The sequence below is a fragment of the Bufo gargarizans genome, chromosome 4 (genome assembly GCF_014858855.1).
Source record: "Bufo gargarizans isolate SCDJY-AF-19 chromosome 4, ASM1485885v1, whole genome shotgun sequence".
NCBI lineage: Eukaryota > Metazoa > Chordata > Amphibia > Anura > Bufonidae > Bufo > Bufo gargarizans.
The window spans coordinates 311,223,829-311,248,330 of NC_058083.1; the positions used below are offsets into that span (position 1 = coordinate 311,223,829).

Sequence of the window (24,502 nt, forward strand, 5' to 3'; positions counted from 1 at the left end):
TTGGATGGAATGGAATTTCTTTTTTGTGTTTTACTTGTGCCTGTGCTTCTTTCTAATACTGTACGGAGCAGGAGCTTCGTACATTATTAGAATGTATTGGCTCCGATGAGTGGTACTTTGAAACCGAACGGGAAATGTTTTTTTACAGTAAAAATGAATTTATGAAGTTATTACGTGAGACTTCCAAAAGCAACATCTTCGGCTCATCGTAGCCAATACATTCTAATACTGTACTGGGCTCCTGCTCTGTACAGTATTAGAACAAAGTTTTATGCGAATCGACTTCAGATGTTTCATCCAAAGTCAATTCGCTTATCCCTAATTCAGACCAATTTTTAAAAGGGTTCTCCAGGTATCCTGAGAAATGCACTCATTCTGTGGACCTGTGGAAGAAATTTGGTTTCATTACTACTCAACTGTCCTTTGAGCTGTCAATGCTACTGTCCCAACTGCAGTTGCATAGGCCACGAGCTCTTGTTCCAAATGGATGTGTGTGTTTTTCCTGTTCATTTGCATTTATTAATATGTTGAATATAGTAATAAATGCAAGTGAACAGGAAGAGAAGCGCACACATCCGGTCGGGACAAGTGCTTGTGGCCTGTGCAACTGCAGTTGGGACAGCAGCATTGACAGATCAAAGTATAAATCCCAACAGTACTGTACCTTAAGAAAATTACATACAATACAATAAGGACCTAGTAAGAACACTGAAACACTCCTACACTCGATCAAAATTAATAACCCAAACAAAATACACATAGAGTATGATATAAAACATATCAAAATTTGTTATAGACTATTCCAACTGATCCCCGTACTGTTTTTCACCTTTAATATTTATATATTTTATGTAATCGTGTTTCAATAAATACATTTTGATACATTTTATATCATGGGTATTTTGTTCGGGCTATTAGTTTTGATCGAGTGTAGAAGTATTGACAGAGCAAAGGACAGGTAAGTAGTAATGAAACCAAATTTCTTCCACGCATGTATTACTCAGGATGCCTGGACAACCCTTTTCATTTTTTGTATACTGTATAGACTTTTAGTTGTCATACATGTATATACCGTAATATATTGATAAACCTCATCACCAGCATTTGCTGTGAGCGGTAAGGTGATAATAATTACCACCAAAATAATCTAGTCAAGTACCACAAGCCTTAAAAAAAAAAAATTGCGGACACATCTTTTTTTTTCATAGACAGGAAAAAAAAAACATCTATTTTTACTGACTGTCCAGAAAATTCTGGACGATTAGCAACCCTGTCCAGTGGCAATGTGGTGTCTGCTTCCCATTGTTTTCAATGGGAGGCAGCGGTGCAGTTTGCAGTGCAAAGGTCTGCATGGTGTCCACTTGCTGCTTGGCTGTGTTCCAAGGAGCTAAGACACAAGAGGATCCATGGCATCTAAAGTGAACAGAAACTGCGTCAGTTTCTGTTGTGGTATACAGTACATTGCGGATTTTGAGAGCATCAAAATATGTCATGTGTACAGGGTACGGGCCCTAATAGTACAGCATTTTGTAGTAAGAAAACTCCCAGAAGGTCCTGAAGGTCTGAAACTGACAGGGTGTGCTGGGAATTGTAGTTTCCAGAGAGGAGGTGAGTAAAAATGCAGATTTTTTTTTTTATAGCATTAAATACCTATTAGGCCTCCTGCACACGAACGTATGTGTTCCATTCCATGCATTGGGGACCGCAATTTGCGGTCCCCAATGCACAGACAACTTGAATGGGTCCGCATCCGTCCATTCTGCAAAAAGTTCTCCGTAGTGCTTCCGTAGGTTTACGTTCTGCATCACCGTGATTGCGGACCCATTGAAGTGAATGGGTCTGCATCCGTGATGTGGAATGCACATGGACTGGTGCCCGTGTATTGCGGACCTGCTGTTTGCGGTCCACAGTATGGTCACGGGAAGCACACGGTCGTGTGCAAGAGGCCTTAGGCTGGAAGGAGACTGGCCTGGGCATACTTCTCAGCTTGCTTTATTTGAAACATCTCCTTGTGCTTCTCTTCTTTGGCTCTTCCTGTGTCTGTCTGGTCATCACAATCCCGCCGCTGCGCTCTACAATCACTCAGAATATGGGCGGGCGGCAGGGCTGCTCCCGCTCTGTGTGTGCGCAGCGTCATCAGTGTGATGATGCACACACTTACAGGTCAGGAGGTGGGGCCCACAGTTGAAGAAGATGGGCCACACAGTGCTGCCCCAGCCATACAAGATGAGAAGCGGTGAGAATCTCAGAAATCATGTCTCCACTTGCTGCACATTGATGCCCATTGCTGGCCCCGTAGTGAGCGCTGCACTGCTTATTACAGCGACAGGCAGTGGCACTTGTGAATATACTACACATATGCACTTACTTTGATGCAGGATTCCTGGGGCTCCATAATGCAGTGGAAGGGGAGTCCTGCAGCTAGAGGGGTGGGCACAAGGCAGGACTGAGCACCCTGTACTGTAGCTGTAAGCATTGCATGGCCTGACAACCCTCCCTCTCCGACCTCGGCCCTTACTACACAGCTGCATCATTTACACCAGCTCTGGCTGCATAAACACCAGCTGCTGGATAAGAGGGCAAGGGTTATAAGGCACCACAGCTAGCCAAGGAATAAGAGATGGGAGGTGGAAGGAGGCTCTAACTAGTAGTAGTATTTTTTAAAGCAGTGTTGCTTCCTCTGACGGGGAACAGGCTGGGAGGAAGAGCTTTCTTCTAGGCTGCTGTGTGCGGGACCACAGGGCTGGAAGCAGTGCTGCCCACAGTCCAAACAGCTGATCACCGTCTGTGCCCTGATCTGCCTTGCGAGCCTGGAGTCCATGCAGAGGGAGGACTGTCACCCGCCCTGGTGCCCCCTCATGACACATCTCTGTCTGCACCCCCAGGCTGCCTGATTATAAATATTAGGGGCCCACCGGGGATTTCACCAGCTCCCCGGTGGGCCAGTCCGAGCCTGGATAGATAGATAGATAAAATAAAAATGCACAACCTTGATGACATATTAATCATAAAAAGTTACCTGTTTTGCAATATTTGGTCCAGATTTACTTATATATGTTGGAGTCTTTGGAGGTCGTGGTGGTGGGAGCTGAACATGGTTTTCATATCTTCTCACCATATAATATTCCTCTTCATTAATTTCTTCTATGTTAGTTTTTGTTGGTAGAGAAAATACTTTGCCTTTAAAATTACTAATAACTAGAAAAGACATTTTTAGCCGAAACACTGGAAGTTCCCAAACATCTTCAGGTTTGTCATATAAACTAACAAGTAAGTATGAGTCTGTAATGTGCTCTTCCAGTTTTAATACTGATGTGTTGGCTAAAATGTCCTCTCCTACTGTAAACAGGTCCCTGACTGAGACCTTTACATTCAAAGGTAGCTGAAAATGATTGCAAAGTTCTGATAGGGAGTATTGTTTGCTATCGTGCACAATCTCCATGAAGCCACCTTCTACATAGAGTGGAAGAATGACTTTCACAGAGTTTCCATCATTCGTCTTTATACATTCCAGGGTATCTATAATAGTTTTTAGTCCTTCACAAAGGACTTCACAGGACTTAAACATCTTTACCTGCAACATGTCTCCAACATTCAGTGATGAAAATTCTGTATGTACTGTATGAAACGATTTTGTTGCTACCACATATAGGTCAGTAATTTCTCTCTTGGCGATATTAAGGTCAAAGACAGTTGGGAAGAAGCGGGGTCTCCTTTTAAATTTTCCTGTGTAGCTGGATGGAATAAGAAAATGTCTCTTTGGAGTATCACTTCTTGACTCTGAGGCAATAATTCTATCAGCTTGATACTTTTTGTGAACAATGATCCTTCTGCCACATCTTAATGCTTTGTAAGATTTGCAATGTTTTAATGGCCCTTCTAGAATTTCTACAATTAGTGGAAATTCATTGGTTGTTTTTTCAAAGATATCCTGAGTAGTTAATATTTGGGTGAAGAGTGTTAAATCACAGTGTTGGGTAATATCTAAAACTTCCACATCTAGATCTGACGCGAGGTTAAAAAACTCTCCATCTGAAGTGAGAAAATACATGTTAGTGTTCACATTCCAACCTTAATGACCCTCCTTACTTTAAGCAATACAGCAATTGACAGATAAACCATATCACATACTACAAGCATCGGCAGATATACCATATATGCAACTTGTGCAGCCACATATTAGCTTTGTAGGAAATGACCAAAAGCATCTTAAAACAAAGGAACAATTGTCTATAAGCTTACATGCAAAGACCTGTGTCATTGATTTTCATGGCTTATAATTACTTCTAGATTAGCATACCAGTGAGGGATTTTCACTGTCTTCAGATGAGCCATAAGAGAGCAAGGTGCAAATGTACTATTGTTACATATAGGACCTCTGCTGTCTGTGACCTCTCCTGGCACAATGTTATCAATAGCTTAAATATTAACCCTTTCTACCCCGGGCCAGTTTTCACCATCCTGCCCAGGCCATTTTTTGCAAATCTGACATGTGTCACTATATGTGGTAATAACTTTGGAACGCTTTTACTTATCCAAGCCATTCTGAGATTGTTTCCTCGTGACTTGAGTTGAGCGGACACCTGGAAGTTCAGGTTCGACGGGATCGTCCGAACTTCGCAAAAAATTTGAAAGGGCATGAGGGCTGCAAAAGGCAGCAAAATGTAGTTAAGAGCATGGCAAGTGCTCTGCAAACAAATATGGATAGGGAAATGACTTAAAATAACATAGAATACGTAAAAATAATAATCTTGATCTAGGACAGGGGGTGCACAACCTGCGGCCCGGGGGCCACATGCGGCCCTTGATACCATTCTATGTGGCCCCCAACCATCTGGTAACAGACATGTATGCCTATGTCTTGTGGCTGCTTACATGTATTTTTCATGTATTTCTCCCATTAGATGGGAGTCCTGAAGTGTAACTAGACATTAATGGTATATAATGTGTGTTCAATATGCCATAAGTACAATATTTCAGTTGTTAATACACCTTTAAATTTTAATTTCGGCCCTCGTCATTGGTTCAGTCTGGCAATGTGGCCCCCAACCAGGAAACGTTGTGCACCCCTGATCTAGGAGGAGGAGGTCCATATGGAGTAGGAGGCTGAGGAGGCGGTGGATGTGGCGGTGTAGGTGGAAGTGGCGGTGAAGGAGGTAGCCAACACTTGTTTTAGTTTTTTTATTTCATTTTATTTTTATTTTTTTGTTTGTTTAAATTTGGGTAGACCCTAAAACATTGGGAAATATAAAAAATAAAACAAAGAGAAAGCGCTCTGGAGTACAACAATGGCTGGGTGAGGCCGGTATACATGTCTATACTGCACAAGGTACAGACAAGTTCCGTGGGATCCCTGGCTGTGGACAGGCGGCTGCGCTTGTCTGTGATAACCCCCTCCAGCCATGCTAAACAAATGTTCAGACAATACACTGGCTGCAGGGCAGGCCAGCACCTCCAAGGTGTAAAGGGCAAGCTCAGGCCATGTGCCCAATTTGGAGACGCAGAAGTTGAAGGGGGCAGACCCATTAGTCAGTACGTGTAGGCGTGTGCACACATACTGCTGCACCATGTTGCACGTCCCTGTGACGTCCACGATCCAATTGGATATCTTCCCTATCAACTTTCGATGTTCTTTTATGCACCTAACATGGTGACCACCGGTAACGGGGAATCATTGTTCGATTTCGGAGATGGAGCCTGATAAACGGCTACGGCTACTACTTCAAAGCAAGGCAGCATTAGTTGCAGGCCTGCAGGTGAGCTGACCCTATAATCGTTAATGTGTGCCAGGCTGCCCAGAGGCAACGACAAGCTGTCCTCCCCCCATCCACGCACCAGGGATGCCCATGAGCTGGTTTGGGTAACACTTTGCTGTGAACACAGTTCCTCCTCCTCTATCTCCTACTCCTCATCCTCCAGAACTGTGCCCTGGCTGGACAATTGTGTACCTGGCGTATGTTGGTGCAGGAACTCACCCTCGGATCCACTTGTGAATGACTGGCCTGAAACCCTTGTAAATGATCCCTCTTCCTCCTCCTCCTCCTCCTCCTCCTCCTCCTGTGCCACATCCTCTTCCATCATTGCCCGAAGCGTTTTTTCAAGGAGACATAGAAGTGGGAGAGTAATGCTGAGAACAGCGTCATCTCCACTGGCCATGTTGGTGGAATACTCGAAACAGCGCAACAAAGCACACAGGTCTCGCATGGAGGCCCACTCATTTGTGGTGAAGTGGTGCTGTTCCGTAGAGCGACTCACCCGTGCGTGCTGCAGCTGAAACTCCACTATCACCTGCTGCTTCTCATACAGTCTGGCCAGCATGTGCAAGGTGGAGTTCCAACTTGTGGGCACGTTGCATATGAGGCGGTGAGCAGAAAGGCTGAAGTTAAGCTGCAGTGCAGACAGATGAGCAGCAGCAGGGTGAGAACGCTGAAAGCACGCACAGACGGCCCACACTTTCTGCCGCAGCTCTGACATATTGGGGTAATTTTTCAAGAATTTCTGCACCACCAAATTCAGCACATGTCCCATGCAAGGGATGTGCGTCAAACTAGCTAGGCCCAGAGCTGCTACAAGATTTTGCCCATTATTGCACACCACTAGGCCGGGCTTGCGGCTCACTGGCACCAACCACTCATTGGTCTGTTGTTCCATGCCCGATCACAGCTCCTGCGCGGTGTGGGGTTTGTCCCCCAAACAGATAAGTTTCAAAACTGTCTGCTGTCGTTTACCCCTGGCTGTGCTGAAGTTGGTGGTTAAGGTGTTACGCTGACCGGATGAGGAGGCGATAGAGAATGAAGAAGCAGAGTAGGAGGAGGAAGCAACAGGAGGCAAAGAGAAATGCCCGGCTATCCGCCTCAGGCCCAGCCGCCACTGCATTTACCCATTGTGCTGTTAGGGAGATATAACATCCCTGACCATGCTTACTGGTCCACGTATCCTTAGTTAGGTGGACATTGCCACACATGGCATTGTGCAGTGCAAACCTGATTTTGTCCCCCACTTGGTTGTGCAGTGAAGGGATGGCTCACCAGGAAAAGTAGTGGCGGCTGGGCACGACGTACTGTGGGACAGCCACCGCTATAAGGCTTTTAAAACTCTCCGTCTCAGCCAGAAGGAATGACAGCATTTCAAAGGCTAGTAATTTTGAAATGCTGGCATTCAAGGCCAGGTATCGCGGGTGGGTAGGGGGGTACTTTCTCTTTCGCTCCAGTGTTTGTGAGATAGACAGCTGAACGCTTCCATAAGACATTGTGGAGATGCTTGGTGACCGAGGTGGTGGCGTTGCTGCCACATCCTCTGTTTGCAGCGTGGCAGGTGGCACTGTCACACTAGAGGGGAATGAAAAGGCAGAGACTGCAGCAGAAGAGGAAGCAGGAGGAGTCAGAGACTTTTCTTGGTTTTTGAGGTGTCTACTCCACTAAAGCTCATCGTCCTCCACATCATCTTCCACCCAGTCTTTACCCCTGCCCCCCTTGTTGGTCTGCACACTACAGAAAGCCCCAGCGGGCACCTGTGTTTCGTCATCATCTGAGATGTGCTGCGGTAGTCCTCCAATGTACTCATCCTGAAACATAAGTGCTTGGGCATCGGTGCACTCAATCTTTTCCACTTCTGGGGCAGAGCTATGTGGATGGCCCTGGGAAACCCTGCCAGCAGAGTCATAAAAAAGCAGAAGAGACTGCTGCATGACTTGGGGCCCAGCCTGCTTGGCTGATTTGCAAGGGGGTGAGGTGAAAGACTGCAGCTGCCAACTCTGATCTTTTAGTAGGGGACTGGGTGGGAAACAATATGAACAGGGCTGTCTTTACCAAGGGGCAAAAGGGGCAGCTGCCCCTGGCCCAGTTGCTCCTGGGGGGCCCAAGGCAGCTGCCTCTTGAGCCCTGCTAGCCACTGCCCCGGGTGTCAGGCTGTCAGCTCTACCAGGAGTCCAGGCATCATGAGCGTACTGTGTTAAAGTTGTGATTTAGGACCTTAATGACATCATCATCATGTGACCAGTAACCTAGCAATTACTGGTCACATGGCTATGAGGTCATCACAGGTCCTATCAGGAGTGTTTCAGAAGTTAACTGTGGAGCTTTTTTATGTGAAGATTACATCAGAAAAAGGTGACAGGGGCTGTTATGTTAATATACTGTAAACTACTGTATAGTGAGGTGCTCAATACTGTGGGGGCTGTATACTGTGGGGGGCTGTATACTGTGTGGGACTGTATACTGTGTGGGGGCTGTATACTGTGTGGGGGCTGTATACTGTGTGGGGGCTGTATACTGTGTGGTGGGCTGTATACTGTGTGGTGGGCTGTATACTGTGTGGGGGCCTGTATACTGTGTGGGGGCCTGTATACTATGTGGGGGCCTGTATACTGGGGGGCTGTATACTGGGGGGGGCTGTATACTGTGGGGGGAGGGGGCTGTATAGTGTGGGGGGCTGTATAGTGTGGGGGGGCCTGTATAGTGGGGGGGGGGGGCTATACTGCTGTACTGTATACTGTGGGGGTCTGTATAATGTATACTGAGGGTGCGGTATAGTGTGGAGTGCTATACTGCTGTACTGTATAGTGTGGGGGGGCTGTATCGTGTATTGTTTGTGGTGCTGTATACTGTGAGGTGTTGTATACTGTGGGGTGCTGTATACTGTGGGCTGCTATACTGCTCTACTATATACTGTGGGGTACTGTATAGTGTGGGGTGCTATACTGCATACTGTGTGGTGCTGTATACTATAGGGTGCTATACTGCATACTGTGGGGTGCTAGGGTGCACTGTATCGCTACAAAAGAGTTGTACATGGCAACCTGCACCAAGTAGACCGCACCTTTTTTGTACCATGCCTTGGTTTTGCGGATGGCATTATATGGCTTGAGGACTTGATTAGAGAGATCAACTCCTCCCATATACCGATTGTAGTCGACGATGCAATCGGGCTTGAGGACCGTTGCTGCAGTACTCGCACAGGGACAGGGGTGATGCCGTTACCATGAATTGTGGACAGTACAAGGACATCCCTCTTGCCCTTATATCTGACCAGCAGCAGGTTTCCACGGGTCTCACCCCTGGGGATAGGTACCTGGAAGAGGTAGGTAGGGAAGCCGCACTGATTTTTCCGCACGGTCCCACAAGCGAACATGGATCTGGCGGTGAGGGACTGAAACAAGGTACTAGTATAAAAGTTATCCACATATAGGTGGTAACCCTTATCTAGCAGTGGGTGCATAAGGTCCCACACAAGTTTCCCCTCTAACACCCAAAGTGGGGGGACATTCTGGGGGTTGAATACGGGAATCTCACACCTCGTATACACGAAACTTAAGTGTACCCTGAGGTACTCTCACAAAGTTTGTACAGCTTCACGCCATACCTCGTTTGCTTACAACATACTGGCAGAAAATTAGTCTCCCGTTGAAAGCAATGAGAGACTCATCAACCGCAACCTCCCTTCCAGGTACCTAGGCCTCCATGAATTTGGCCCCAAAGTGATCGATGATCGGCCTGATTTTGTACAGGCGGTCATAGGCAGGATCACCTTGGGGGGGGGACATACTGCATTATCTGCATAATGCAGGCATTTCCGGATGACCTCAAATCGGGAACATGTCATGGCCATACTGTAGAGTGGGGTCTGGTAGAGGACGTCCCCACTCCAGTACAGCCTGACACTCGGCTTTTTGACTAGGCCCATATGCAACACGAGGTCCTCATCTCGGCTGCACTGACCGGAGTCCAGCCACCGGTTCTAGCCAAAAACAAGCCCAGGTGTTGAGCGAAGAACTGTTGGGCGTACAGGGTGCACTGTATCGCTAGGGTGAGCCGAGACCTGGTCTCCTTCCTGCAGAGCGGTGCCCACTTCCAGCCTGAGCCCAGCTGCCCCGAGCACTGATCCTGAGCCTGCTGGAGTCTTCAGTACTGTAAGTATTTACAGTCATTCACTGTACTCTACCAGATGTGTGGATTTTTTGTGTGTGTGGTGGAGGGAGTGATTGCCTGCTAAGGTGTAGGAAGGTGGGATCCAGGGGGCCCAAGTACATTTTTGCCCAGGGTACAATCAATATTAAAGACGGCCCTGAATATGAAGGAACTGAAGGCACTGTCAGCCACCCAATCTACTATCGCCTGTACTTGTTCTGGCCGCATTCGGCCCTACCAAATAACGCTGAAGGTTCTGTTGCCTACTTGCACCTGAGGAAGGTGTTTCACTTGGGCATGTAGTTGGAACAGATTGACCACGTCCTCTTTCTGCAACAGGAGCTCCACCTACACCAGCAGCACCACGACCAGGGCCATGTCCCTTGTTTGACGCTCTCCTCATTTTTTGCGGTCACCCACTGAAGTAACAGACGTTTTTACTAAATTAAGTTCCTTGTGAACAATGCAGAGCAGGGTTTTTTTGACTGCCAAAATGGGTTAATGTCACCCAACAATGGAACAGACGAATTTTAGAAATTTAGGTTCCTGTCACCTAGGCAGAGCAGAGGTTTTTGGACAGGAAAAATGGGTTAATGTCACCCAAAAATGGAACAGACGAGTTTTTTTTAAACTTATTGCCCGGTCTGCTATGCAGTGCAGGCAGCAAAGGTACTTTTTTCTCACACACAATGAAACAGATGGATTTAACTATATTTCTTTAACTATCAGAAATGCAGCACAGGGCAAAAAGGTACTTTATTGCTCCCCCCAAAAAGTTTTTTTTTAACCCTCAATTAAACAGATGGATTTAACTTGAATTTATGTCCCTGCCTGTCAGAGGTACTTTACACCCAACAATGGGAATTTGAAGCCCAAAAATGTAACAGCGGTATTTAATGGTTTTATTTGACTGACAGGAAGGCAGCGTAGGCTGCAAATGTACTTTATAGCAACAAAAATTTGAATTTTTCAGCAAAAAATTTAACTGCAGTATTTGGCAGTTTAATTGGACTGTCCGAAATGCTGTTTTGGCACCATTTTTTTTTGGGACCGTGTTAATCTGGGGGGTTGGGTCAATAGACGATATTATCTTTTTGGATACAAAAAAATAAATTTTTTGTATCTCTATAGTCTAAGTGTAATTTTTCTTAGTTTTTTAGCCGATTGCATTAGGTAGGGGCTCATTTTTTGCAGGATGAGGGGACGGTTTTATTGGCACCATTTCGGGGGCTATATGGCTTTTTTGATCGCTTGCTATTACACTATTTGTTATGTAAGGTGACAAAAAAATATCTTTTTTTGCACCTTTTTTTTCTTTTGTTTAGATTTTTGTTTTACCGTGTTAATTTGGAGGGTTAGGGGTATATTTACAGAGGAGATTATTACCGATGAGGCGCTACCTAGTAAGTCTACTTTTAATTATTTTTAGTTCTACACAATAATTTTTTTTTGTGTCTCAAGTCTGAGAACTATTGCTTTTTTGAATAGTCAGTGGCTAAGTTGGTGAAGGGGATTATACATTTAGAACTCCATGGAAGTGTGGTACTCCCTGAAGCAACCCGGATGATCAGGGCAATTCCGTATCCCCCTCGTGTGATACACTCTGCATTTTTTGGGGGTTCGTCCCTTCTTTCCAGTATGGGGGACCACACCTGGAAAGTGTTGGCCAGGAACGATCCGGGCGCCTCCAATTCCCGAGGTACTCCCACCTGCTCTTTCCCGGTCAGAAAAGATCAGGGTCTTGAGGACTGCCTCATAGAACTGGAGGAATGTCCCTGTGTTGCCAGCGTACTGGAACAGTACAAAAGAGTTGTACATGGCAACCTGCACCAAGTAGACCGCACCTTTTTTGTACCATGCCTTGGTTTTGCGGATGGCATTATATGGCTTGAGGACTTGATTAGAGAGATCAACTCCTCCCATATACCGATTGTAGTCGACGATGCAATCGGGCTTGAGGACCGTTGCTGCAGTACTCGCACAGGGACAGGGGTGATGCCGTTACCATGAATTGTGGACAGTACAAGGACATCCCTCTTGCCCTTATATCTGACCAGCAGCAGGTTTCCACGGGTCTCACCCCTGGGGATAGGTACCTGGAAGAGGTAGGTAGGGAAGCCGCACTGATTTTTCCGCACGGTCCCACAAGCGAACATGGATCTGGCGGTGAGGGACTGAAACAAGGTACTAGTATAAAAGTTATCCACATATAGGTGGTAACCCTTATCTAGCAGTGGGTGCATAAGGTCCCACACAAGTTTCCCCTCTAACACCCAAAGTGGGGGGACATTCTGGGGGTTGAATACGGGAATCTCACACCTCGTATACACGAAACTTAAGTGTACCCTGAGGTACTCTCACAAAGTTTGTACAGCTTCACGCCATACCTCGTTTGCTTAGAGGGAACATACTGGCAGAAAATTAGTCTCCCGTTGAAAGCAATGAGAGACTCATCAACCGCAACCTCCCTTCCAGGTACCTAGGCCTCCATGAATTTGGCCCCAAAGTGATCGATGATCGGCCTGATTTTGTACAGGCGGTCATAGGCAGGATCACCTTGGGGGGGGACATACTGCATTATCTGCATAATGCAGGCATTTCCGGATGACCTCAAATCGGGAACATGTCATGGCCATACTGTAGAGTGGGGTCTGGTAGAGGACGTCCCCACTCCAGTACAGCCTGACACTCGGCTTTTTGACTAGGCCCATATGCAACACGAGGTCCTCATCTCGGCTGCACTGACCGGAGTCCAGCCACCGGCCCTAGCCAAAAACAAGCCCAGGTGTTGAGCGAAGAACTGTTGGGCGTACAGGTTCGTCTGCTCCACCATCAGATTTACCAGTTCCTCACTGAAAAAAAGACTGAAAAAGTCGTATTCAGTGAAGCCCACTGTGTAAATAGGTATTCCTGATTCACCAATAAAATCAGGAATCGCGGGCTCAAAGTTCTCTGGGGTTCACCAGACAAGTCCACCTGCAGGGGGCTCAGGTGGACTGACCTGGTGGGCTGGAAAACTAGTACGAGCCCCAGCGCTGCTCGTACTAGGCTGGGCCACAGGGTCCCTAGCATGGGGGTCCCCTCGATCCGCCTGGCGGCGTCTCCGCCGCCTTGGGGTCTCATCATTGCTTGATGATGAGGAGGATGCGGATGACAACAGGAACATGGGTTCATCCTCATCCTCACTGGGGCTCTCAGACTTGGAGGCAAGGAGGGCATATGCCTCCTCGGCCAATAACATCAGGCGGGCCATTTGGGAGTGTGTGTCTGCTTGTGTGTGTGTGTGCGCGGAAAACTTTATTAGGCGTGCGTGTGTGTGGGGCACGGGTGTTCATGCACTTACCCTATAGCTATAAAAAAAACAACATTCACCTGACAGGGTATATCATGTGCTATTTTTATATAGCAGGTTGTTACGGATGCAATGATATCAAATATGCCTACTATCTTTGTTTGTTTCAGTTTTACATAATAAAGTGTTTGTGTCTCCATTTTATGAAAGCCTTTTTTTTTTTTTTTTGCCGATCGTCTTGTGCAGTGGCTAGTTTTTTGCAGGAAGAGTTGATGTTTTTATTGGTACCATTTTGGGGTACATATGATTTTTTGATCATTCATTATTACACTTTATGGGGCAAGGTGACCCAAAAATTAGTAATTTTGGCACAGTTTTTATTTATTTATTTTTTCCAGTGTTCACCTGAGGGATTAGGTTATCTGATATTTTATAGAGCAGATCATTACGGATGTGACAATACCTAATATGTATTATTTGTATTATTTTTATTATTTATTTAAGTTTCATACAATAATAGCATTTTTTAAACCCAAAAAATTATGTTTTAGTGTATCTATAGTCTGAAAGCCATAGCTTTTTTATTTTCTGACCGATTGTCTTAGGTAGGGTGCCTTTTTTTGCGGGATGAGGTGATGGTTTGATTGATACTATTTTGTGGGCATGCGCCTTTTTGATCGCTTGGTGTTGCAATTTTTGTGATGTAAGGTGACAAAAATTGCTTTTTTTTATACAGTTTTTATTTTTTACGATGTTCACCTGAGGGGTTAGGTCATGTGATATTTTTATGGAGCTGGTTGTTATGGACACGGCGATACCTAATAAATACGTATACTTTTTAAATTTATTTCACTTTAACACAATAATAGCATATTTGACACACAAAAAATGATATTTTAGTGTCTCATGTTCTGAGAGCTACAGTTTTTTTTGCGATTTTCTTATTTAGGTCCTTATTTTTTGTGGGATGAGGTGACAGTTTTATTGGTATCATTTTGTGGGACATACGCCTTTTTGATCGCTTGGTGTTGCACTTTTGTGATGTAAGGTGACAAAAATTGCGTTTTTTTACATAGTTATTTTTTATGGTGTTTATTGGACAGGGTGGATCATGTGATATATTTATAGAGTTAGTCGTTACCGACGCAGCGATACATAATATGTGTGCTTTTTCTTTCTTTTTTCTTATAAAATCAGGGGAAAAGGGGCATTTTTCTTTTTTCAAATTGTTTATTAAAAACACAGTTTTTAACTTTTTTTAACTTTATTTCTGAATTTAACTTTTGGGGAGTCTGATCCCCTCTGCAATGCATTACAATACATCTGTTTTGTAATGCATTGCCTGTTAGTGTATTACACAGAGTAATACACTAACAGGTGGCCTAGGAGACCCAGCCTGAGGCTGGATCTCCTGGGCACCCAACCTGGAGAAGGCAGGTCCCGATGCTGTGCAAGGCATTGGGCAGTCTCTGCATGGCATCGGGCTGCCTTTTAACTCATCGGGTCCCCGCCACAGCAGCACGGGGACCCTATGGGCTCCCTCACCCACAGAAAATACCTTCTATGTCGCGGTCAGCACTGACTACGGCATATAAGGGGTTAATGTGCTAGCATCAGTGTTTTCACCGATGCCGGCGCATACAGCAGGGGTTCCGCTAACGGGAACAGCCGGTCACCTGCAGCTGATCGGGCGGGTGCAGCTTCTGCACCCGCCAGATCAGTGCGCCGTAATAGTACTGCACTGGGAGGCAAGTCATGTCCCGCTGCGCCGTACTATTACGGTGCTGGTTGGGAAGGGGTTAAAGCTAAAGGATACATAAAATATAAGGAACAAGGGCCCAATAGTCTTAATAATCGGTAAAATTATCATCTTACTTCTTTCATGCCCATGATACTTACATTGCGTCAGTACCTTTAGTTCATAGACAGGCTTTACAACCATCATTCCTTTAATGAAAGCACTGTAGCAAAGTTTTTGACTCGTGCAATTGCCTATGATATCTTTAAGTATTACAGTCCTGGCCCTGTTCTTTGGGATTTTCCAGTCTACAATCTCTTTGAGTGTATAAATTCTTTCATCCTGGCACTCATAAAACTTTCCAGTATGGGACAGAGGTAGACTAAATGAATGATCTGTTCCCTCTATTGTCACTTTACATATGATTGACTTGACTCCATTTATTTCTTCCACAGAGTTGAATATGATGGTTTTGCCTTTGTCGATGGTTATGTCTGCTATATGAATCTCAGAGTCGCTATAGAGGTTTGGATTGCCAAAGGGTCCAATAGGTAGGGCCTGTACGATTTCTTCAATGGAGTGATATGGGTTCTTATCAGCCATGACTGAGAACAAGCCTACAAGAAACAAATCTAAATATATATATATTTCTATTGAAAATGTATCAGTTATTTATCTTCTATTATTAACCATTGCATTCCTGGGCTGTGTCTAGTATTGAAGCTCAACTTCATTCATGTGAGTGTTGCTGAGCTACTACACGAAACAGAGGCCATGGACAAGAGTAATGCTCTCTCTTTAATGAGGCTTTCCAGGTCCCATCTTAGGATAGACAATCAGATCAATGGGGATCCAGCTCCTACAGCTGATGTAGAGTCTTTAAAGATGGCTCCCGCTCATGAGGCAGATCAGGGATTTTTAACCCCTCAGATGTGGTGGTCAGTTTGTGACCACAGCATCCGAGTCGTCTTTTTCCAGGAGCTGCACTCCCTGGGACCAATGGCTCGCCGCACCAAGATTAAAGGAGCCGTTTGGTTGCTATATGCTCGGCCATATGAAGGCTTTGAGGCCTGTCATAGTGAAGATCCTATCAAGCCCTGCCTGTGGTAGGGCTTGATACAAGCTCACTAAATCTCTCATAGGCTTCAATGTTAAATCATTGCAGTCTATGGAAGAAGCACTTAGACGATTGCAAATGAAAGTCCCATAGGGGGACATAAAGTGTAAAAAAAAAGTTAAACTATTTAAAAAAATATATATATAAAAAATAAAAAGATATACAAATTCAAATCCTTGTACTAAAAAATAAAAATAAACAATAAAAAAATGAAACCCATGAAACTATTGCGGAATTGCTTTTTTCTTTTCCATTTACACCTCATTTGGAATTTTTTCCAGCTTCCCACTACATTGTATGAGAGATTAAATGGTGCCATTAGATAGTACAACTTATCCTGCAAAAAAATAAAGGTTTTGGAAATATTTTAAAGTTATGGCTCTAGGAATGCAGGCAAGCAGTAAAAAAAGGAAAATCATTTGGTCAGGAAGGGGTTAAAATGCATTTAGATCTAAATTGCATTTATATAGGAATAGAAGAGGTAGACAAAGCAGGCAAGTACAACATTAATATAAAAAAAAAAAAAATAACCCTATAAATGTTTCTTTATATATGACGTCTTCAATGTGCAAAGTTCAAACAGCTCCTATCCTCCAAGTCTATTTCATCTGCCTATATATGTAAACCCATATTTGTCCTTCCTGGTTCTTCTGAAAGTACATATATACAGCAGTACTTACTAGAAGAATCCCTAATATCTGATAGATGATATTTTACAATGCGTAGGCACCAGTGTTCCCTCTAAACCTCGGCAGCTGCTGAGCGGGGTCGGCTCAGAGCTGGGCACAGCGCCATTAAAGGTGAGCGGTAGGAAAACCTAAGATAATTGTCACACCAAAGAGCATACAGTGTAATCCCTGCACCATCCCGTACAATATACAGTATAATCCCTGCACCATGCTGTGTAATATACAGTATAATCCCTGCACCATGCCATACAATATATCGTATAGTTCATACACCATGCTATACAATAACCCCTGCACCATGCTGTGTAATATCTATACTAATAAAAGCCCTGTGTACGTGCGCCTCCATGCGTGTGTGCCGATTTGTTAAGTGCACATGGCCAATCGGCACGCACGTACGGACACCGCCTGCAGCACCCATACATGTGCGTCCGGCGGCAGTCTCTGTGAGTGGAGGTGAGAGGCCATATCCATCCCTATGTGCCGTCCTCAATCATGCCGAGCTGCAGGCAGCTGACGCAGGGAAACTTCCCTGCCCCCTTCCTTCCCCTATTACTCTGACTACATCTCTACACTCCGGCCATGACATTAGAGAGAGTTAGGGAGGGGGCTACATGGAATATATTATAGAGATGGAGGGGGATACAGGAGGAAATACATTGTACTGTATACATATTACACTCCAACCTCCATCACATTATACTCCAAACCCCATCATTGTACACATATTACACTCCAACCCCCATCATTACACTACAGCCCTCATTGGAGTGTAATATGTGTGTAATGATGGGGATTGGAGTGTATAATGATGGGGGTATAATGATGCTGATGGGTCCCTGCGCTGCACATGCCCACAATAACAAACGGCACACAGACGCAGGGCACTCACACAGGGATTTTATGTGATGGGGCTGGAGTGTAATCCTACATAATAAAATCCCTATGTGAGTGCCCTGTGTCTGTGTGTGTGTGTGTGTGTGTCCCGGTTGTTATACTGGGCATGCATGGCGCGGGGACTTTATCAGCACACAGCGCTCCACAGGCTGCCCACACCTGCAACCAGCTCCGCCGTGACTCTTCCTCCCCTTCCAGCTTCATCTGCCGATGCCTCACACCCCAGGATGCCCATCATTATACACATAGTACACTCCAACCCCCATCATTACACACATATTACACTCCAATCCCCATCATTACACTCCAATGAGGGTTGTAGTGTAATGATGAAGGTTTGAGTGTAATACGTGTGTAATGCTCTCTGCCTGTGATAGCTTCCCTCACTTGCTACTGTGCGGCCATTTCCTGACTTTGGTGGGCTGGGTTAGGGTGAGATGGGGGCGAGTAGGATGCGGCCGCTGCGGGGACTAACATGTGCCCCCTGTGCTGACAGATACCCGGGGTCCAGAATAGGAGTTCCCCATCCCCAGTGCTCCCAGCTTTGTCCTCCCAGGCTCTTTGGGAGTTCTATGAGCTCCAGTATGCAATGCTGCAGCAGGTACGGGCCACTCTCTGCCCGGTGTGCAGGTGTGGGCAGTGCATAAGGGTGTCGGTAAAGGATAAGTTGTGGCAGGCGGCAGTTGCGGGGCCCAGTGTGTACGTGCGTGTGTGCGTGTGTGCCGATTCTAGAAGTGCGCATGCTCGGACGGACACACACACACAGAGCCGAGCTCAGGGGAACATCGGCGGGACAGCAGCGCTCAGGGAGGAGGATGCCGGGAGACGGGCACAGCAGCTTCCAGAGTTACTCTGCCCGGAGCACGCGGGACAGCGCAGCCGTCACAGATCCTGGGGAGCCGTCCACACTGAGAGACTGCTCTTACTCATTATGCTGCACTGCGCATGCACCCGCTTCCCCACATGCGGAGTGCAGCCAGATGCCGCTCCATCGGCACACACTCCACGGACACTACATGTGCAGCATCCTATTGTAATGGCAGCGGGGGGCAGTCACTGTATTGCACCGGCCCCGCTCACTTACTACATGGTGAGGCTGGAGGCTGGGCGGACGACCAGGCACTGGTAGCGTAACTCACTAACTGACGCCCCTGCTTGACCCACTGCATGAATGAAGCAGGCGGTGCAGGCGCATGACGTAGTGAGTTACACTGCCAGTGCCTGGCCACCCGCCCAGCCTCCTGCCTCACCATGTAGTAAGTGAAGAAGATCGTTATTATTATTACAGTTATTCAAAGCATTACTACTCTGAGCGGGGCCGGTGCAATACAGTGACTGCACCGGGCCCCGCTGTCATTACATTCACACTAAAAAGCAACACTGTTATGGGGGGGATCTGTGGATGACACATAGCATAAGATGCTATGTGTCATCCACAGATACCCCCATAACAGTGTCAGCCACAGACCAGCCCCATAACAGTGTCATCCACAGGTACCCCCCCATAACAGTGTCATCCACAGGTACCCCCCCCCCCCCATAACAGTGTCATCCACAGGTACCCCCCCATAACAGTGTCATCCACAGGTACCCCCCCCCATAACAGTGTCATCCACAGGTACCCCCCCATAACAGTGTCATCCACAGGTACCCCCCCATAACAGTGTCATCCACAGGTACCCCCCCATAACAGTGTCACCCACAGGTACCCCCCCCATAACAGTGTCATCCACAGATACCCCCCCATAACAGTGTCATCCACAGATACCCCCCCATAACAGTGTCATCCACAGGTACCCCCCCATAACAGTGTCATCCACAGGTACCCCCCCATAACAGTGTCATCCACAGGTACCCCCCATAACAGTGTCATCCACAGGTACCCCCCCATAACAGTGTCATCCACAGATACCCCCCCATAACAGTGTCATCCACAGGTACCCCCCCATAACAGTGTCATCCACAGGTACCCCCCATAACAGTGTCATCCACAGGTACCCCCCCATAACAGTGTCATCCACAGGTACCCCCCATAACTGTCATCCACAGGTACCCCACCATAACAGTGCCAGCACTACTGTTCTAGCGCCCGTTATTGTAACGGGCCTAATGTCTAGTACAGTATAATCCCTGAAAATGTGGTGAAAAGAAAATCACTGCAGCTCTCACCTACCACCTCCCAGTGGAGAACGGAAGATCAGACCCGGACTGGATTCCAGCTCCTGGCGTAGAAAGGACTGTAATGGGTGGAACTGTGTAGGAAGGTGGTCCAACCAGTCATCCTGCAAATGAGTGATGAAACAACGTAGGTACTGCTCGAGGGTCTGGTTCGTTCTCTCTGTCTGCCCATTAGACTGGGGATGGAAAGCAGAGGACAGGTTTACCGTGATCCCAAGGGCCAGGCAGAAGTCTTTCCAGAATTTAGAGGTGAATTGCACTCCTCGGTCAGAGACCACATCATCCGGAGCCCTGTGTAACCTAAAGATTTCACGGAATACCAGGTCAACCGTCTGTTTGGCGGTGGGTAGGCCCTTGCAGGGGATGAAATGGGCCATCTTGGTAAGGCGGTCCACGACGACCAGGATGGTGTTCATCCCTTTTGAAGGGGGTAGGTCAACCACAAAGTCCATAGAAATTGAACCCCAAGGGCGGGAGGGGATGGGGAGTGGTCGCAGCAGCCCCACGGGTGAAGAGCGGGGAGTCTTGTTGCGGGCACAGACCGTGCATGAGGAGACAAACCTTTTAGTATCTTCCTTATACGTCGGCCACCAGAAGGAGCGGGACAGGAGTTCCTGGGTCTTTCTTGTACCTGGATGGCCAGCCAACTTGGTATCGTGGTTATATTTTAGTACATCGAGCCGTGCCATTTCTGGTACGTACAGTTGTCGATCCAGGTATACCCAGAAGCCACCCTTGAGGGTGAGGTTGACGTCTTCTGCTGGGTGGGTGAGGAAGGGGTCCTTTTCATAAGCCTTCTTGATTGACCCCAGGAGTTCCTTTGGGTAGGTAGCTCCTAAGACCTTTTTCTCGGGTAGAATGCTGGCTTGGCCCTTGTTGTCCTGTGAAGGTTCAGAGAACATCCTGGAAAGAGCATCTGCTTTGCCATTCTTCGACCCCAGGCGATATGTGATAATGAAATTGAATCGAGAAAAAAAAAGGCTCCATCTGGCTTGTCTGGCGGAAAGCCTCTTGGCAGAACGGATGAATTCGAGGTTTCGGTGGTCAGTAAATACAGTTATTGGATTGATGGCCCCCTCCAATAGATGTCTCCACTCCGAGAAGGCATCTTTGATTGCCAGCAATTCCTTATTCCCGATGTCATAGTTCCTCTCTGCGGGGGACATTTGGCGAGAGAAGAAGGCGCAAGGGTGTAAAAGCATCTTTTCTCCCGTACGTTGTGATAGGACAGCGCCTACTGCGGTGTCGGAAGCGTCCACTTCGACTGTGAATGGCAGTTCGGGATTAGGATGGATCAGAATTGGAGCAGACGTGAAGAGGGATTTAAGCTTGGTGAAGGCTTCCTGTGCTTCGGGTGTCCAGGAAAATGGCACAGTCTTTTTGGTTAACTGGGTAATTGGAGTAACGATTTTTGAGAAGTTCCGAATGAATTTTCGGTAAAAGTTGGCGAAGCCGACAAACCTCTGTATTTCCTTTTCGTTCTTAGGCGGAGGCTAATCTATTACAGCCTGAATTTTCCGAGGATCCATACTCAGCCCTTCCGGGGAGATGATGTAACCGAGAAACTGGGTGGTGGTCTGTTCGAACTCGCATTTCTCGAGCTTGATGTAAAGGGACTGCTCGCGGAGTCTTTGTAACACCCTGCGAACATGTTCGCGATGTTGTTCGAGATTTTCCGAGAAAATTAAAATATCGTCCAGGTATACCACTACGAACAGATCCAGCATGTCCCTAAGGACGTCATTAATGAAATGTTGGAAAGTGGCTGGGGCATTGCAAAGTCCGAAGGGCATAACTAAGTATTCAAAATGTCCGTATCGTGTGCGAAAGGCGGTCTTCCATTCATCCCCGGGGCGAATGCGAACCAGATTATAGGCCCCTCGAAGATCGAGCTTCGTAAAGACCTTCGCTGCCCGGAGTCTCTCGAGAAGTTCCGAAATCAGGGGGAGAGGGTAACGGTTTTTTACCGTAACATCATTCAGCTTGCGGTAGTCAATGCAAGGGCGTAGAGAGGAGTCTTTTTTCTCCACGAAGAAGAAGGGTACTCCCGCGGGGGAGGTGGAGGGTCGAATGAAGCCCTTCTTTAGGTCCTCGTCCAAGTAGTCCTTCAGGGCCTTGAGTTCAGGCTCCGAGAGGGAGTAGATGCTGCCGAAGGGTATTTCAGCCCCAGGTAATAATTCAATTGGGCAGTCGTATGGTCGATGCGGGGGCAGCTTGTCTGCGTTTTTTTTGTCGCAGACATCCTGAAACTCACTATATTGTGGAGGCAACAGCTCCTTGACAGTTGGTTCCGAGATGATAGATTCTTTGGGCATTGGGGAAGCAGGTTCATGCAGACAGTTCGAAGAGCAAAACTCGGATGTGAACTGTAGACAGCGGGTTTCCCAGTCCACCGAAGGGTTGTGAGTGGCTAACCACGGGATGCCCAAGATCACCGGAAACTTGGGGGAGGCAATCAAAGAGAAGTGGATTGTCTCGTGCTGGTCGGTTTTAATGTGGAGCTGTAAATCTGCAGTCTGATGTGTAACTGGTCCCGAGGAGAGTGGGGACCCATCCACTGTTTCCAGATCGATGGGGGCTGTCTTGGTTACAAGCGGAATGTTGTTCTCGTGAGCAAAAGTTAGATCCATAAAATTGTCGCCAGCTCCGGAGTCGAGCATTGCAGAACAGAGAAGTTTTCGATCCCCGATGGTAATGGCAATTGGAATGGTGAAGTGGGACCCGGTGGCAGCTAACTCAGTTGTCTCTGCCGTCACCGGTGGGGTTGCGGCCTGCCGCTGCTCTCGCAGTTTAGTGACGGCAATGGTTCTGCAGGATTTGTTGGGGCATTTGATGGCAATGTGCCCTGGCTCCCCACAGTAGAGGCAGAGGCCTTCGGCCAGTCGTCGTTCCTTTTCTGCTACGGACAGAGTCTTGCGCACTGCGTCAACCAGCATCGGCTCAATGGGAGGTTGGGCGACCTGCTGGGTAGTAGAGTAAGTGGGTCTGTCGCCTTGGAACCAGAGCCTTTCTTTCCTTCTCTCGGTGAGCCTCTGATCAATACGGACACACACCTGAATGAAGTCGTCCAAATCATCCGGGGCTTCAAGTCTGGCAAGTTCATCTTTGATCGCCTCCGATAGACCTCGCCGAAATTGGCTCCTTTGAGCAGCTGGGTTCCAGTTGGTGTCTGAGACCCAGCGGCGGAACTCTGCGGCGTACTCGGCGACAGAGCGTCTTCCTTGTCGAAGACTGTGTAGTCTTGCCTCAGCTGTCGCACAGCGATTGGGGTCATCGAAGACCTGGCTCATAGCTGTGATGAAATCATCCAGATCGTGCAGCAGACGGCTATCGATTTCCACGTAGGGAGACGCCAGGGCCTCGTCCGTCAGGAGGTTAACAATAAACAATACTTTCTTCTCGTCAGTGGAAAAGGGGGCCGGATGCATCCGGAAGTAGATACGGCACTGATTGAGAAAGCCCCGGTACTGGCGACGATCTCCATTGAATTTCGAGGGTAGTGGCATGCGGGTGTCTGCAGCCGTGCCGCGTACGTCCAGGAGTTGCCGTTGGAGCTCAATGATCTCCCCCTGTTGATTCTGTACCAGGCCTTGGAGTTGCGAAAATTTCTCCTGGTATGTGGTGCCGAAATCTTGCAGCTCAGACACCTGCTTGCGCAGGGTGGCCACTGCGGACTCCATTTTTTTTGGGCTGGTTATTCTGTTACGGATGGAGTGTCAATCGAGGCTCACCTGAGTCAGAGGACACCCGAGCTGGAAGTATGGAGTCCAGTGGCAGAGGCCCACAGAGGCAGGAGGCAGGTAGCGTGGTCGATCAGTCCGGGTCGGCAGCAGAGATGGCAGCGAGGTAACAGCAGGAGTAGACGGAGACGTGGTCGGTGGTAAGCAGTGAGTCAATGCAGGCGGCAAATCAGCAAGGTCAAAACGGTCCGGGTTGGCAACAATGGTAAATCAGCAATAGTGGTGGAGGAGCAGAGAGGAAGCTTGCTACAGGCTTGGAGGCACAATAACCAGCAAAGGGCTGGGTTCAAGGGCTGGGTTTTATAGGGAAGTAGCAGGTGCAAGAGATTGGAATAATCAGCAGGTCAAGGCAAGGACAAGAGAGGTAGTTAGAAGTTAGCAGTTAGCTAGAGAATAGTCCAAGGAGAGACGGTAGCCTAGTGGGTAGAGCTACTGCCTGGGACATGACTAGCCACGGGTTCGAGTCCTGACAATCATTTATATTGTATGGTTAAGTCATGCTTTCTATTCAACCCCTTAGGTATACATGTTCCAAGATTAAACATCCAGTATGTCTCTCTACTGAAAAGTTTCTGTCCATGATCTCCCCCTCTAATTGGTGTGGTAACTCTTTCAATACCTTGCACAAAAAACGCAGAGGTATCACCTTTATGGACTATCGCAAAGTGTGAGGTGGCTGCGAATTCTCACCTTGAGCTGGTTCATAGTACATCCCACATATTGCAACGCGCAAATTAGACAAGTGATGACATACACAACATATTCTGTATTGCAATTGATATATTGTCGCAGTTCATGTGTACTGCCATTCGATGTGGATACAATGTTTTGGATATTCAGCACTATAATTTCTGACAAAAGTCACAGATTCACTCAAATTTCGAACACTAAAGCACATTTTCTTTTCTTATATTTTTTCTTATGGATTTGTTGAAGGCTCGACGTA

At 47.0% G+C, this 24,502-nt stretch overlaps 1 protein-coding gene across 2 annotated transcripts in view; it reads right to left on the bottom strand.

Moving 5' to 3' along the window:
- THEMIS (thymocyte selection associated) overlaps nt 1-24,502 on the bottom strand; it is a 148,840-nt gene that overhangs the window by 92,781 nt on the left and 31,557 nt on the right. For both annotated transcript variants that reach the window (XM_044292396.1, XM_044292395.1), the window contains exons 3-4: nt 15,097-15,552; nt 3,020-4,032 (exon numbers count right to left, since the gene is read on the bottom strand). In XM_044292396.1, coding sequence (XP_044148331.1) covers nt 3,020-4,032; nt 15,097-15,552 — 1,469 coding nt within the window. The remainder of the gene's footprint in view (nt 1-3,019; nt 4,033-15,096; nt 15,553-24,502) is intronic.